At 43.0% G+C, this 12,999-nt stretch overlaps 1 protein-coding gene across 2 annotated transcripts in view; it reads left to right on the top strand.

Moving 5' to 3' along the window:
- TMEM161B (transmembrane protein 161B) overlaps nucleotides 1-12,999 on the top strand; it is a 33,873-nt gene that overhangs the window by 6,223 nt on the left and 14,651 nt on the right. For both annotated transcript variants that reach the window (XM_084833618.1, XM_084833617.1), the window contains exons 2-5: nucleotides 3,706-3,809; nucleotides 5,614-5,697; nucleotides 7,821-7,918; nucleotides 9,445-9,601. In XM_084833618.1, coding sequence (XP_084689744.1) covers nucleotides 3,706-3,809; nucleotides 5,614-5,697; nucleotides 7,821-7,918; nucleotides 9,445-9,601 — 443 coding nt within the window. The remainder of the gene's footprint in view (nucleotides 1-3,705; nucleotides 3,810-5,613; nucleotides 5,698-7,820; nucleotides 7,919-9,444; nucleotides 9,602-12,999) is intronic.

Below are 12,999 nucleotides of genomic sequence, written 5' to 3'. Positions count from 1 at the left end.
CTAGCCACTACACCATGCTGGCTCTTATGGTTCATCATTGCATAGACATGAATGAGGTAGATATCCAGTAGTAATAGCTTTGGTGTTTTACTAATTGGTGGCTTAGTGGTTAAGACGCTGAACTGCAGACTGAAAGGTTGACAGGTCAGCAGTTTGAGACCCGAGTGCTGCGTGACGGAGTGAGCTCCCGTCTTCACTCCCAGCTTCTGCCAACCTAGCAGTTCGACAGCAAGAAATTGCAAGTAGATAAATAGGTACCGCCTCGGCGGGAAAAGTAACAGTGTTCCGTGCACCTCGGTGTTCAGTCATGCCTGCCACATGACCACGGAAGCGTCTTCGGACAGTGCTGGCTCTTCGGCTTAGAAACGGGGATGAGCACCGCACCCTAGATTCGGACACGACTGGTTGGGGACACCTTTACCTTTTTACCAAACTTTACCAGTTGGTACCAAGGGCTTAAATCCAATGTTAGTTGAATGAAGTCCCATTCATTTCAATTGGTCTCCTCTAAGTAGGATTACCATTGGATGCAACCAATGGTCTTGTTTCTTACCTATACTTCGGAAAATATGAATTGCTGACTTCTATGTTTTACACTACTACAAACAGCCTCTATGCCAGTGTTCATGTATTTTGAATATGGAAAGGAAGTAAAATGCTTGCCAGTCCCCTCCCAATTGGTGAATCTTGACCAGTTGTGGGAGGTGTTCATCATTCTGTGAGTTCCTGGCTTAAAACAATTAGAGTGGTGTAGTGGTTAGAGTGTTGGTCTGGGACTTGGGAGACCCATGTTCTAGTCTCCACATGAAGCTTACTTTGTTCACTTTGGGCTAGTCACTGACTCTCAGGCTAACCTACCTCACAGGATTGTTGTGAGGTTAAAATGGACAGGAGGGGGATCATATATGCAGCCTTGGGCTCTTTCTGGCCTCATGCTGTGATTCCATGCAAAGTCAGGCACAATCTCCTGCTCCAAGTTTGAAGCAGGAAAGGGTGCCAAGAGCAAGTTGGTTTGGCCTTTGCCATTGAGGTTCTGCTGTGATATATTTGCAAAACACCCTGAGGATAAATTGCTTATATCTGCTACAATATAAGATGCTGTGGCAACAGTTCACTCTGTGATTGTGTCCAGAGAACCATCCGGTCAAGTTTCATGGGATGATTCTCAGTTGTTGTGGCCTGAGGATGTAGACAAGGCTTTTGGAGTGGTGAGACCAACCACTTGTATGCTTGATCATTTCCCTCCTTGGCTAATAACAGCTAGCAAGACTGGTTGAGTCCAGGAGTTGATTAATGCCTTCTTATGAGAGGAGGTGATCCTGGCTATGCTGAAGGAGGCAGTCATACAGTACTCCTTAAGAAAACCCCTCTGCGCCCTGAGGATTATAACAATTATTGCTCAGTTGCAAATATCCCCTTTTGAGTGGTGGCTGTACAACTCCATAGTCTCTTGGTTGAAACTGATTTTCTAGGCCCATTTCATTTGGGTTTGGGGCACAGAAACAGCCTTAGTCACCCTGATGGATGACAAAAGCCAGAAGCGAATTGGGGAATGCAACTTTTGCTGCTATTCACCTTGGTATACTGGCAACTTTTATTTATTTTATTTAAGCTGCTTCTCTACCACTTGACATCCCAGGATCGCCAAGTGGTTTATATAAAAGCACATACAATACAATATAAAAACCAATATAAAAAGAGTATAAAACTATAAATACCTCAAAACCATTATAACAAAAGCAGTAAAACAACAGTGTCATAATCAATGAGAAGTAAGGGAAGGCCTGAATGAAGAAGCACGTTTTTAAGAGGTGTTTGAAGCTCGCCATAGTTCTGCCCTTTGAACCACATGTGGGAGAGTATTCCAGGGGATGTGGTGCCACTACATACTTATGTGGTGTTACCCTGACAACACACTGTTGGTCCTGAAATGACCAATAAGGCCTTCTTGGAAGATCTCTGGGGTTGATTTGGTGTATATAGGGGAAGGTGGTCAGGTAGGTATTTGATATTATTCACCATGGTATCTTCCTGGATCAGCTCTATGAACTGGGAGTTGGGGGAAATGATGTTAATGGAGGTTTGGCACCTATCTCCATGGCTAGTACCAGACAAGCGTTCATCTTGTCCCCCACGTGATGTAAAGCAGCTTGGGGAAGTCAGCCAGGGGTGTGGGGTTAGGTGTCATCATTACACTGATAGCTCAGTTTGTCCTCGTCATCTAAATCAGGTGGTCCAGTAGAAGAGCTGAGTCATTGTCTGAGCTCGTTATTAGGATGGATGAGAATCGGTAAGGTGAAACTTGATCCTAATTAATTGGACACATCATGGGTGGATGGTTCCCGACACTGGGAAGGGGGGATTCAGCCTGTTTTGGATGAGGTTGCACTCCCTCTGAAAGATCAGCTTCGCAGCTTGGGAGTATTACTTGGGGCACAGGTGTGCTCAGTGGCATAGAATGCTTTCTCCCAGCTGGCTGTGACCTCTCTTGGATAGAGATAGTCTAGCAATGCACTCCGGGACCTTCCTGTTTAGACTAGTACAGGGGGTCCAGGGGCCACTTTTGCCCTCCAGATACCCCCATACTGGCTGCACCTTCCCCACAGGTGCTATATTTCTTTTTTTCTTAAGGCATCAGCAGGTACAGAGCACCCAAAGGGTCAAAATTAGCTTATCTTTTCTGTGCTCCATTGACAATTTTGGTGCTCCACAGCTGCTATGGTTGCTGTTTTTTCCCCCAAAAGTTCTCCCCACCACCAAATTTAAGGGGTGGCAGGGGCTTCATACTACCCGCCCCAGGACTACTATAATATTCTGTATGTGGGGCTGTGCTTGAAGGCAGTTTGACGGCTACAATTAGATCAGTTTGACTGGGTTTTGATTGGCATGGCTCAATGAGATATTTCACCAGCTTTGAGAGAACTGTACTAGTTACTGGCTTACTTTTGAATCCAGTTCAAGGTGCTTACTTTGATCTTTAAAGAGCTTCATGTTTGGGACTCAGATATTTTAAGGACCTCCTTCTCCCATATCAACCTGCCTGAGCACTAAGACTTTCAGTTGAGTCCCTTCTCAGAATGCCACCATCATTAAGTGGGTGACAACAAAGGAGAGTTCAGATGAGAGTTTTCTTATCTGTGGGCCATCCCAAAGAGGTTTCCCTAGCAACTTGTTTATTATCTTTTAGGTGTCAAGTTAAGATAGTTTTATTCTTGGAGGCATTGTAATGGTTTGTGTGTTAAAATATTGTTGGGAGGATACTATATTTTAAGATACTGGAATTGATGTTTTTACTTTGCTGTTTTAATTGCTACTTTAATTGTGTATTATGCTAATTATGTTCATTTATTACTTTTGATTGGTTTGTATATTTTATTATTTTGTTTTATATTGTAAACCACCATTATATAGAAGGGATAGTATATAAATACATTAAATAAATAAGGTGCTCATAGAGCCTGGGCAGTGCAGTGGCCAAACAACCACCAGCCTTCCTCCCAACCTAGCTCTTTTTCTTAAAAAGCCACATTTTAAAATCCTTTATCAGTGCCTTTGTAGAAGGATTAGGACTAGCCATCATAAGTTCATAGTTACAAGGAAACTGTATTATATAAAGGCTGGTTTTGGAGCTGTTGTGAAAAGTAGGCTTTGAAATAGAAAAGTTCGTTCCTGCATGTTAACGTACATTGGCTTATTCTTCCACAGGGTGTGATAGGTGTGCAGCTGGTGGTTACCATGGTGATGGCTAGTATTATACAGAAGATCATACCTCACTACTCTCTTGCCCGGTGGCTTCTCTGTAGTGGCAGGTAAGATAAGAGGAACAAATTGAACATCTGACAAAGTGGGTTCTAGCCTATGAAAGCTTATACCACAATAAATCTGATAAGACTGTAGGGTGTCATAGGACTCCTTGTTGTAGTTGTCCTATTGTAGAGTGTGTTTGAATTTGTCTGGAAATAAATTACAGTGATGGACACCGATCTAGAAATTTTGATTCTCAGAAAAATAGTCACTTTAAATCTTTTAAAGTCTCATCTAGAGATTATCATTATGCTGTAACTTCAGATCTAATTGAGAAATCTTTGGAAGGCTTTGTTATACTATTATATATCCTGTTCATGAACTTAATTCTTGACAGGTGCAATGTTCTTTTTGCAGAAAAAACACTTATGTTCCATCTAAATTCCTCGTAATAATATGACAATACATTTCCTGCAAAACTGTACCTGTAATTAAGAATTGTACCATCTGTAGCTGAAAATCAGAGTAGAAATTAAATAAGGGGATAGCTTATTCAGAATGCAGTCATTAGTGACAACCCTGCTATTTGTGACAAATTACATTGTGACTTTAAAATAACATTCAAGATCATTACACTCTCTGTGTTCCTTAATTATTTTTTAACAAGCACGTTTGGGCTGTCCACAAGCTTCCTAATGTATTTAGGATTAGTCATGAATTTCCATTTTGGTGTGTTCTCCTTCTAGTGGGTTATCTTGTCAACAAACAGATCAGCAGGAAGGGCTAAGTTTTAGCGACATAATCCTCTAAGTTGGGTACTATTTTGCTGATATAAATGTACCTAGTTATAACAAAGTCACTGTAAAATGTTTGCAGCCCAGGTGTTCTAACTAATAAAGGAGGATTTTCCTATCAACTTTATTTCTGTTTTAAGAAGGGTCTGATGGATGAGTGGATCTGAGACATGTTGGAGGACAAGCCAGATGTCTGGGTGGGAAATGCAGAGGGAGGGAGAGTTGGGGGAGCCTGGTACTCCTCCCTGGTAGCTGCTTGTCAACCCAGACAGTTGCTCAAATACCTTGCTGGAGAGGATGGGAAGAAGAACAATGCAGGTGGAAGAGATGATGCAGTACTGGACTTCTTAAGTGTTAAACCAGCAGCATCCTTGTTGGTCCTCTGTAGACTCTTATGGGGATTTGACAGCTGTTCTTGGGTATCCTAGGGAAGTGACACGGAGTAAAGGGAGTGCTGTCACTTGTCTAGCTGCAATAGTAGAAATTGTGTATGATGCCAGTGGCTATTTGTCCTCTGCCCAAAATCCAAATTTCCCATCAGTGATAATCTGTGCAAATCCATATAACATAAACTCCCCCCACTGCATTTTTTTCTAAACTCTCAACAATTGAATGAGCTAGAATGTATGATTTGGGGTGGAACAGCTATTTGATAGAAGAGAAATGTAGAAAATAGGTCAGTAGGGAAATAAGACCCACTGAGGTTGAAGAAGAAGAAAAGAAGAGTGTGGGTGCTTCCCTCCCCCCCCGCACCCAGTCACCAAAGACATGTTCAGTCACTGTATGTATTTAAAATGATTTTCGAACCTCATTAGTTGAGTCACAGAGGCTTTTAAACTGGCTTCTATGAAGCTCCTTATCTGAATCCTGGTAATCAAGTAAGCTGCTCTTTTGAAGTTTACATGTACAAAAGTAATGCTAGAATGGAAACTTTCTTATGAATGGGAGTATGTACTATTAAGCAAAACTTACATGAGGGAGAACTGCTAAGGAATAAAAAAGAAATAATTTGATAGCCAGTCTAATGAACATCATCTGTATTTCTGCTGGTGCCTGTTCCTTCGACATCTTCTAGTTTGCGATGGTATCTGCACCCCTCAGAAGAAGAACTACGCATTCTTGTAGGGAAGCAACAAAAGGGAAAAAGCAAGAAAGATCGGTAAGAAAGCCATTTGGGCAAGGCACTATTTTTCACTCTGTTTCTCAGCTGTAAGGTAGGGTGATTATCTGCTGCTGTTCTACATATGGGAAATTGTATGTGTGGATGGGCACATCTGCTCTCTAATACACTGATACACACATGAAACCCAAGGGAACTCCAAGGACTTATGGGTATATGTGGGGTGCAGAAGAAGGCAGAGAGGAAGGGGAAGGGTCATCGCTATGGTATTTGCCTTCCCTTCACCACTATCCCTGTAGTGAATTAGGGCTATAAGTATTGTTGGTTTAATGGGGTAGAGGAGAATGGACCCTTGGAATTGGCAACTTTTAGGTAGGGGTATGTGTGTATTACATAAAAGCAAACCATTAAAAAGATATAGCAGCAGGAAAAGGAGCATAATCAGAATAAAACCAGTAATTGCACTAAAAGCTTCTCAGGGCAAATCAAAAGGTCTTCACCAAGTACCAAAACCCCAGAGTCAGTGGCAGGAGAGAAATCTCCAGTGACAGGACCTCCTCTGTTTTGGTGCCCCACCACATGGAAGCTCACTGGGTGACTTTGGGCCAGTCACAGACTCTCAGCCCAACCCACCTCACAGGGTTGTTGTTGTGAGGATAAAATGGAGAGGAGGAGGATCATGTAAGCCGCCTTGGGTTCCTTGCAAGAGGAAAAAAGGCGGGGTATAAATGCAATAAATAAATAAAAGGCTACCCTTGAGCTATCTTGGCCACAAGTCATTTAGGGTTTCAAAGGTCATGACCAGTACATTGAATTGGGTCCAGAAAGGGTTCAAGTGGTAGTGCAGTTTTGTAAAACACTGGCAATATGTGCTCCATATGCTCGGTCCCAGTTAGTAATCTTGCTGCTGTATTTTGGACTAAGGTTAGTTTCCAAGCCATCTTCAATGACAGCCCTGTGTCCAGTGCATTGCAATAGTCCATGTGGGTCATAACCAGAACATGAATAACTGTGGCTAAGCTATCTCTCTCTAGCAATGGCTGCAGTTGGCACACCAGCTTCAGCTAGAGAAAGGTGCTTTGTGCCATTGAAAGGAGAGAATAACCATCTACACCAGCCTTCCCCAGCCTGGTTCTCTCCAGATGTGTTGGATTGCAGCTCTCATCATTTCCAGCCAGCATGGCCAATAGTCATGGGAGTTGCAGTCCAACACATCTGGAGGGCAGGTTGGGGAAGGCATAATGGAGGGACTGGGACCTGTTATATTAAGTGGGGCAATCTTGATAAAACAATGGAATGCCATAAAATTGGGGATGCATGCAAAAATGGGGGGCCCCCCGCAGGAAGGAAAAGGGACAGTGTTATACTTCCCCCTCCCACCACACACACACACACACACACACACACACACTGATTCTTTGCAGGAATGGGTGGGAAGGAAGAAGAATAAGGTATAGTCCTTGGCTCCACCCCACCCCAGTTCCAAAACCTCTCCTGTAATGACTGCTTCTCAGTTCCTCCCTTTTTTTGTCACATAAGCGGTGATTGGCAGGAGAGATTTTAGTTCACAGAGTCTGCGCCCACCCCTGTCATTGCTTCAGAGAAGGGAGGGCACCTAAGGTTGATTGACAGATTTAGCATCGGAGAGAGCATGCTCTCTGCGCTGGGTTCAACCATTTGTACTATAGATTTTATAGCTGCTTTAGAGGGGACTGAGCTCAGACTGTTGTTGGGGGGGATGGGGATTTGAGCTTGGATATAGACACCAAGTTTGTGGCCTTTCAGCTCAATCTCTCCCCTTCACAGTTGTGTCAGAGGAGGGCTCAGCCTCCCTTTGTCCCACAGGACAACTGGGAGGGTTGGGTTGTGGATTGTAGATCCATCTGTTCGTTAAGCAGCATACACAGTGACTCCTCATCCCTGTTCTCTGCTTAGAGTTAGCACCATGCTCAGTAAAAGCAGGTTTGGGGAGGGGCAGATGCAGGGTGTGTTATTTCATCCATTCCCCCAATATTTTATCCAAGAATGATACTGGATTTTTGTATCATATATTTTATATTTAAATCCATTTTGAATTGATAATTTGAAAGCTTTGATAGCACTGGAAATGTAAGAGATGAATCGATATTAGTATGGTTTTTAATATGTGTGTATCTCTACAGGAAATATAATGGTCACATTGAAAACAAACCATTAACCATTCCTAAAGACATTGATCTTCACCTGGAAACGAAATCTATTACTGAAATAGATGCATTGGGTAAGGGGCCATGACCATACTAATCTGCATGGGGTTGTAAATTTGTATTTTCCTCCTAAATGTATGGTGATCGTGGGAACACTGTTAAAGCCCAACCTAAGAAGAGTTCTTTAATTTTCTGCAAAACCAGAATCATTATTGTTAATGCTAACATCTAATTAGATCTCTGTGTGACAGAGAAAATATAAAAGCAAGCTTACTGATCTGATGTACAGATTTTCAGAGAGGTGTCAGAGAAAGAACTAGGGTCAGGCCACACAAACTGTCCTGGCTTGATTAGGTAGGACCAGGATTTTCACAACACTGTCCTCTGCTTAATGGGTACAGTTGGTTCAAAGTAGGTGCTGAGTTTCCCCAGCATTTTGTTAGTTTTTGGTACCAGTACTCACTGAATAGTTAAGGAATATTTGCTCTTTGTAGAATTTAAGTGTTATATGGTCATTCCCCCCTGTCCCCAGCTGCCTCCACACACATCTTTTATCATATTCATAGGCTGATGAATAAGAGCAAGCATTACTACTTCCTTCTGTTAGGTGGGGGTTTCTTGACTTGTAAGTGCTGCAAGGGTTTGATTCTGAGATTAATTAGTTACAGTTAAAATATTTTTGAGGGGAGACTATCGTTCTGTGATAGAACGCATGCTTTGCATCCATAAGATCAGATTCAATCTCTGGCATTTTCAATCAAATGTTTTCTGGAAGCAGGGCTGGGAAAGACTTCTGTTTGACATCCTGGCAAGTCACTCTGAGTCAGATTAGTCAGTCCTGGGCTAGCTAGACCAATGGTCTAACTACCTTAGGGTGCAATCCTATGGGTTGCGCCCTGGGTACTCGTAACCCCCCAAACTTAGAGGCTTACTGTGCTACATTTTAGCTAGACAGGCAATTTTGCCTGTCTAGCGGAGGCTTTGAAGAGGGGGAGGGAAGGAGGCTGGGGTGGCAATAGGAAAAGGCATAAGCCAGCTGCCCCAGCCTCCTCCCTTCCCTGCCCCTAGGAATGCTTCCTTTCCCCTGTCTCCTCACTCCATTTACCGAGCATGGAGAGGCAGCCGACGTGGTTCTCTCTGCACCGGCTACGAGGGGGAGCGGGGTGGGGAATGTGGTTCCCTTGCTCTGAGCTCGGCGCCCTGTCTTTGAGTGTGGAGCCAGGAAACCGAAAAATCCTATGTCCCCCAGATGCTGTCTAGGGGATATAGGATTGCTCCTTTAATAAAACAGATTCATGTGTTTGCATGAATCCATTTGAATAGCATGAAAGTGCCATGTTCTCCTTGCTAGAAACATTATGGTTTAGCTAGTGTATTGTGTTTGCCAGAGCTACAGATCATAGCTACATTATAGAATTTTTTCACTTCATGATTTGTCTTCTAAGAGTTCTTATCTTGGATGGTTGTATGTTTCAAAAAACATAACTGTAGTTCATGTATGAACACCCTTGAGCATCTAGAAACCAAAGCTGCAGATGTGATGTTTTAAAATTGTTTTTGTTAAATATTGCAGTTACTGAACAACCATTTTATTTTTCAGCCTTGCATTATTTTCCTGAATATCAGTGGTTGGTGGACTTCACAGTTGCAGCGACAGTGGTGTATTTGGTAACTGAAGCCTACTACAGCTGGATGAAGCCTTCACAAGAAATGAATATCAGCATAGTCTGGTGTCTGCTTGTTCTGGCTTTTGCAATGTATCCTTCTATGGTGTCCTGGCTATTCTGTTCAACTCCTCAAAAGATGATCTGATGTTTTGTGAAACTCACAGGAGGGAGTTTGCTGTTTTTAATTGGAGCATAGAAGGTATTACATTAGCGTTCATCCCTAAACCATGCATCATTACTTACTACGCTGCTTTCTCCAGGAGCATATCTAACCTTGATAACCCAGTACTGTGGCATAACTCTAAACTTGCTCTGCTTGCTGGTCTGGGAAACCGTGAAATCATAGCACTGAAGAGGGGTCTCAAGAGTGCTGATGCTACCTTGCCTGCTCTGCTTGTATCTTGCAGAGATGTAGAAAGTGAGTCAACTACCACATGTCAAGCCAGTATATTACTTGGTCCGAATTATTCCCTCCCAGCTCCCTCCCCCATTTTCTTCTGGATAATTTCAGCTTTTAAAAGTGTTTTGTTTATTTTAGACCTTCCCCAAGCAGTGTTCTTCATCAGATTGGCTTCTGTTCACACCAACAAGATTTGTTATAAGGCTGAGGAAATATCCTTGCTTTTGAATGTTTTCTTCTGCCTGGTTCTGGTGATAGACATTGCTGCTCAGAGACTGATAAATATTCCTTATGATAACATTTGGTTGCTGACGCAAGTTGAATAAAACATATTTATAGTCTTAGGGATTAAGATTACCCCAGAGTTTCTGCAAGGTGCCGATGTTTGGTTTTAATGTCCTTATATTGTTAAAACAAGTTAACTAAACAATGGCATGATACATCGTAAAACTGGCCCTGTTTATGAACTGTATATCTGTCAAGGGCATGGTTTTGAAATCTTAGCCTGTAGCTTGCTTTGTAATTATTTGCATAGGGAATGTTATGAGATACCAAATTATGACATGCTGGAATAGGACTTAAAGGTACATTTTTGTTTTATCCCTTAAGAAACAAAATATAAATGTGTACTAAATAATTGGACTGCAATAAAATTAGGGTTTCTGTCTTCGGCTGCCTATATATAGCACGCAGTAAAAAGTCATAGTTATGAATGTCATATACTAAAAGGAGCATATATGCAGTTTGCTATTGTAGAAAAGTACCACTAACAGCAATCTATATATAGCTCTCCTTTGTAAAAAGATCCCAGCATGTGCCAGCTTCTGCTTATCTAACAGGCTTTGCTGTTAAGGAGTAGACACACGAAAAATCTTAAGTGCAGAACTCAGGCTGTGGAATGAGAAAAAAAAAAGTTGAATTGCTGATTGCGATCTCTCACTTGTATAGATTGCCCTAAACTATTACTTAGCATTCTGCTGAAGCTTTGGATATGCATTAACTTAAAACAAGAAGCTTGCTAACTTTGAAATGGGATAGCCCTGAAGTCCATGCATGTCTTCTTATATGGAATGAGATCTACATTTAAGAGTCCCCACTCCCCTTGCTTGCATCTCCTTTTGCTCAGGTCTTAATTAAATGTTCTATTTGTCTTCTTGACCCTGTACTGCCCCCCGGCTCTCAAAACAAAGATGGCTAAGAAAAGATGAAAGAGGCCATTCATGGTCTCAAAAAGAGAGCTTCGGCTATTGGGCGGTGTAGAAATTAAATAAATAAATAAATAAATATTGCTGATGCAGATGCTTCATAAGCAGCTATTATGGGAGGGACTGAGCTCAAAAGGCAGTGTTACCAGCAGCATGTGGCAACTGTTCTTAGTTCAGCTTGTATGTTGCAACAGCTCCTGTCAACTCCTATACTTGGTATATGCTCTGACCTAACCAAAGCAACCAACCAAACAAAACAACTAAGAATATAGAACCACAAGAAACTATGGAAACCATTACATAATATTAACTACAGCAAAAGTCATGTTTGCAAAGTTTTGGAAGTACAGTAAGGATCTCACACAAAAAAGTATACTGGTTTTTAAAATGTTGGGATATTGACATGTTGTCTAAATTAACCACTTATTTAAAAAGAAAATAATAAATGTAAACATTTTTGTATTATCTGGAAACAAGTGATTGAATATTTGTGTCAAGTATATATTGATAATTATTTGAAGGTATAAAGCCAGAGTGTTGGGCTGAAAGAGGTTCGAGGGCTGAACCTGTCAGGGCTGTACCCATTGGTGAGTGGGGCCAAGGGCAAAACGGATGGGGACAAACATGCCAGCATATTTTAACGTAGAGGTGTTACTGCAAGTAACTAAGGGAGCAATCCTATGGCTGCTAGACAGTGGCTAGGTGGCCATAGGATATGCTGTTATCCTGGAGAACTGAACTCCCCTCACTTCCGCGCTGCCTTGGAGGCAACGCGGAACAGCTCTGTCCTCCATGCTTGCAAGAGGAGTGCAGAGCGGCTGGAAAGGGGCATGGCTGGTGAGTGTTCCGGGGCGGGGAGAGCGGAGATGCCTGTACGACACATCCTATGTCGTACAGCAGCCACCTTCCCCTCTCCATGCTCCTGCGGCTAGACAGCCGCAATTGGCTGTCCAGCAGGAAAAGCAGGGCAGGAGGAGCATGGAGGGAACAATCCCCTCCGTGCTTCTCCTGCCTTGCTTTGGGTAGGCGGTTGCCTCTGGGTTCGGAGGCGGCCGCCTATCTAGATAGGATTGCACCCTAAGCCTTTTATTTCAACCTTTAAAATGGGAAAGACTCCACAAAAGCTGAGAAACCACCAAACCATCAGTGGTCAGGGGGAAAGGGGTGTGGCCTTCTAGGAAACTCCAGAGTGCCAGATTGGGATCTCAGGCAGGCCCAATCTGGGCCCTGGGCCTGACATACTGCACCCCCGCTATAAAGTTTAATAAGATTGAGCTGCTGCATGTATTAAGGAAGCAACAGTCCTCTAACTTAAGGCAAGGCACTATTATTTATGGAAAAATAATTAGGAATTTTATTGTCTGTCTTGTAAAACTGTATAATTCAAAATAGAATAAGGGAGCAATCCTATGGGGATAGGCATCCGCCTTCAAACTTGAAAGCAACCGCCTATCCAATCAGGGGAAGGAAGAGCATGGAGGGGATCGTCTCCTTGGTGCTTTGGCCACCCAGCATTCATGGCTAGATGGCTGATTTCAGCTGTCTAGCCACAGGACTTCAGGGTGGGGTGGGGAGGCCGGATGACACGTAGGAAGCATCATACTGGCACTTCTGTGCTCCCTCACCCCTGGGAATTCCCCCTTTTGCCCTGCTCTGCACTGCTCTTCCTACGAGCTGGAGATGATCTGTGCCACGTATGAGGCAGTGTGGGAGGGGAGGGGGAGGCGGTTTTCTGGGAACCGACCTTGGAGCACAGGCTATGAGGTTGGTTCCCGAAAACCAAACAATCCTATGGCTGTCCAGCCACTGTCTAGCAGCCCTAAGGAATCCATTGCTGCTTCCATGATGGATGCTAGTCAAATGGCTGTCTGAAGGGGCTGGGC

Source organism: Heloderma suspectum, chromosome 2, assembly GCF_057233095.1.
Source record: "Heloderma suspectum isolate Gila_16-S chromosome 2, 16-S_ref, whole genome shotgun sequence".
Lineage (NCBI taxonomy): Eukaryota > Metazoa > Chordata > Lepidosauria > Squamata > Helodermatidae > Heloderma > Heloderma suspectum.
This window is presented reverse-complemented; position numbering and strand designations above follow the sequence as displayed.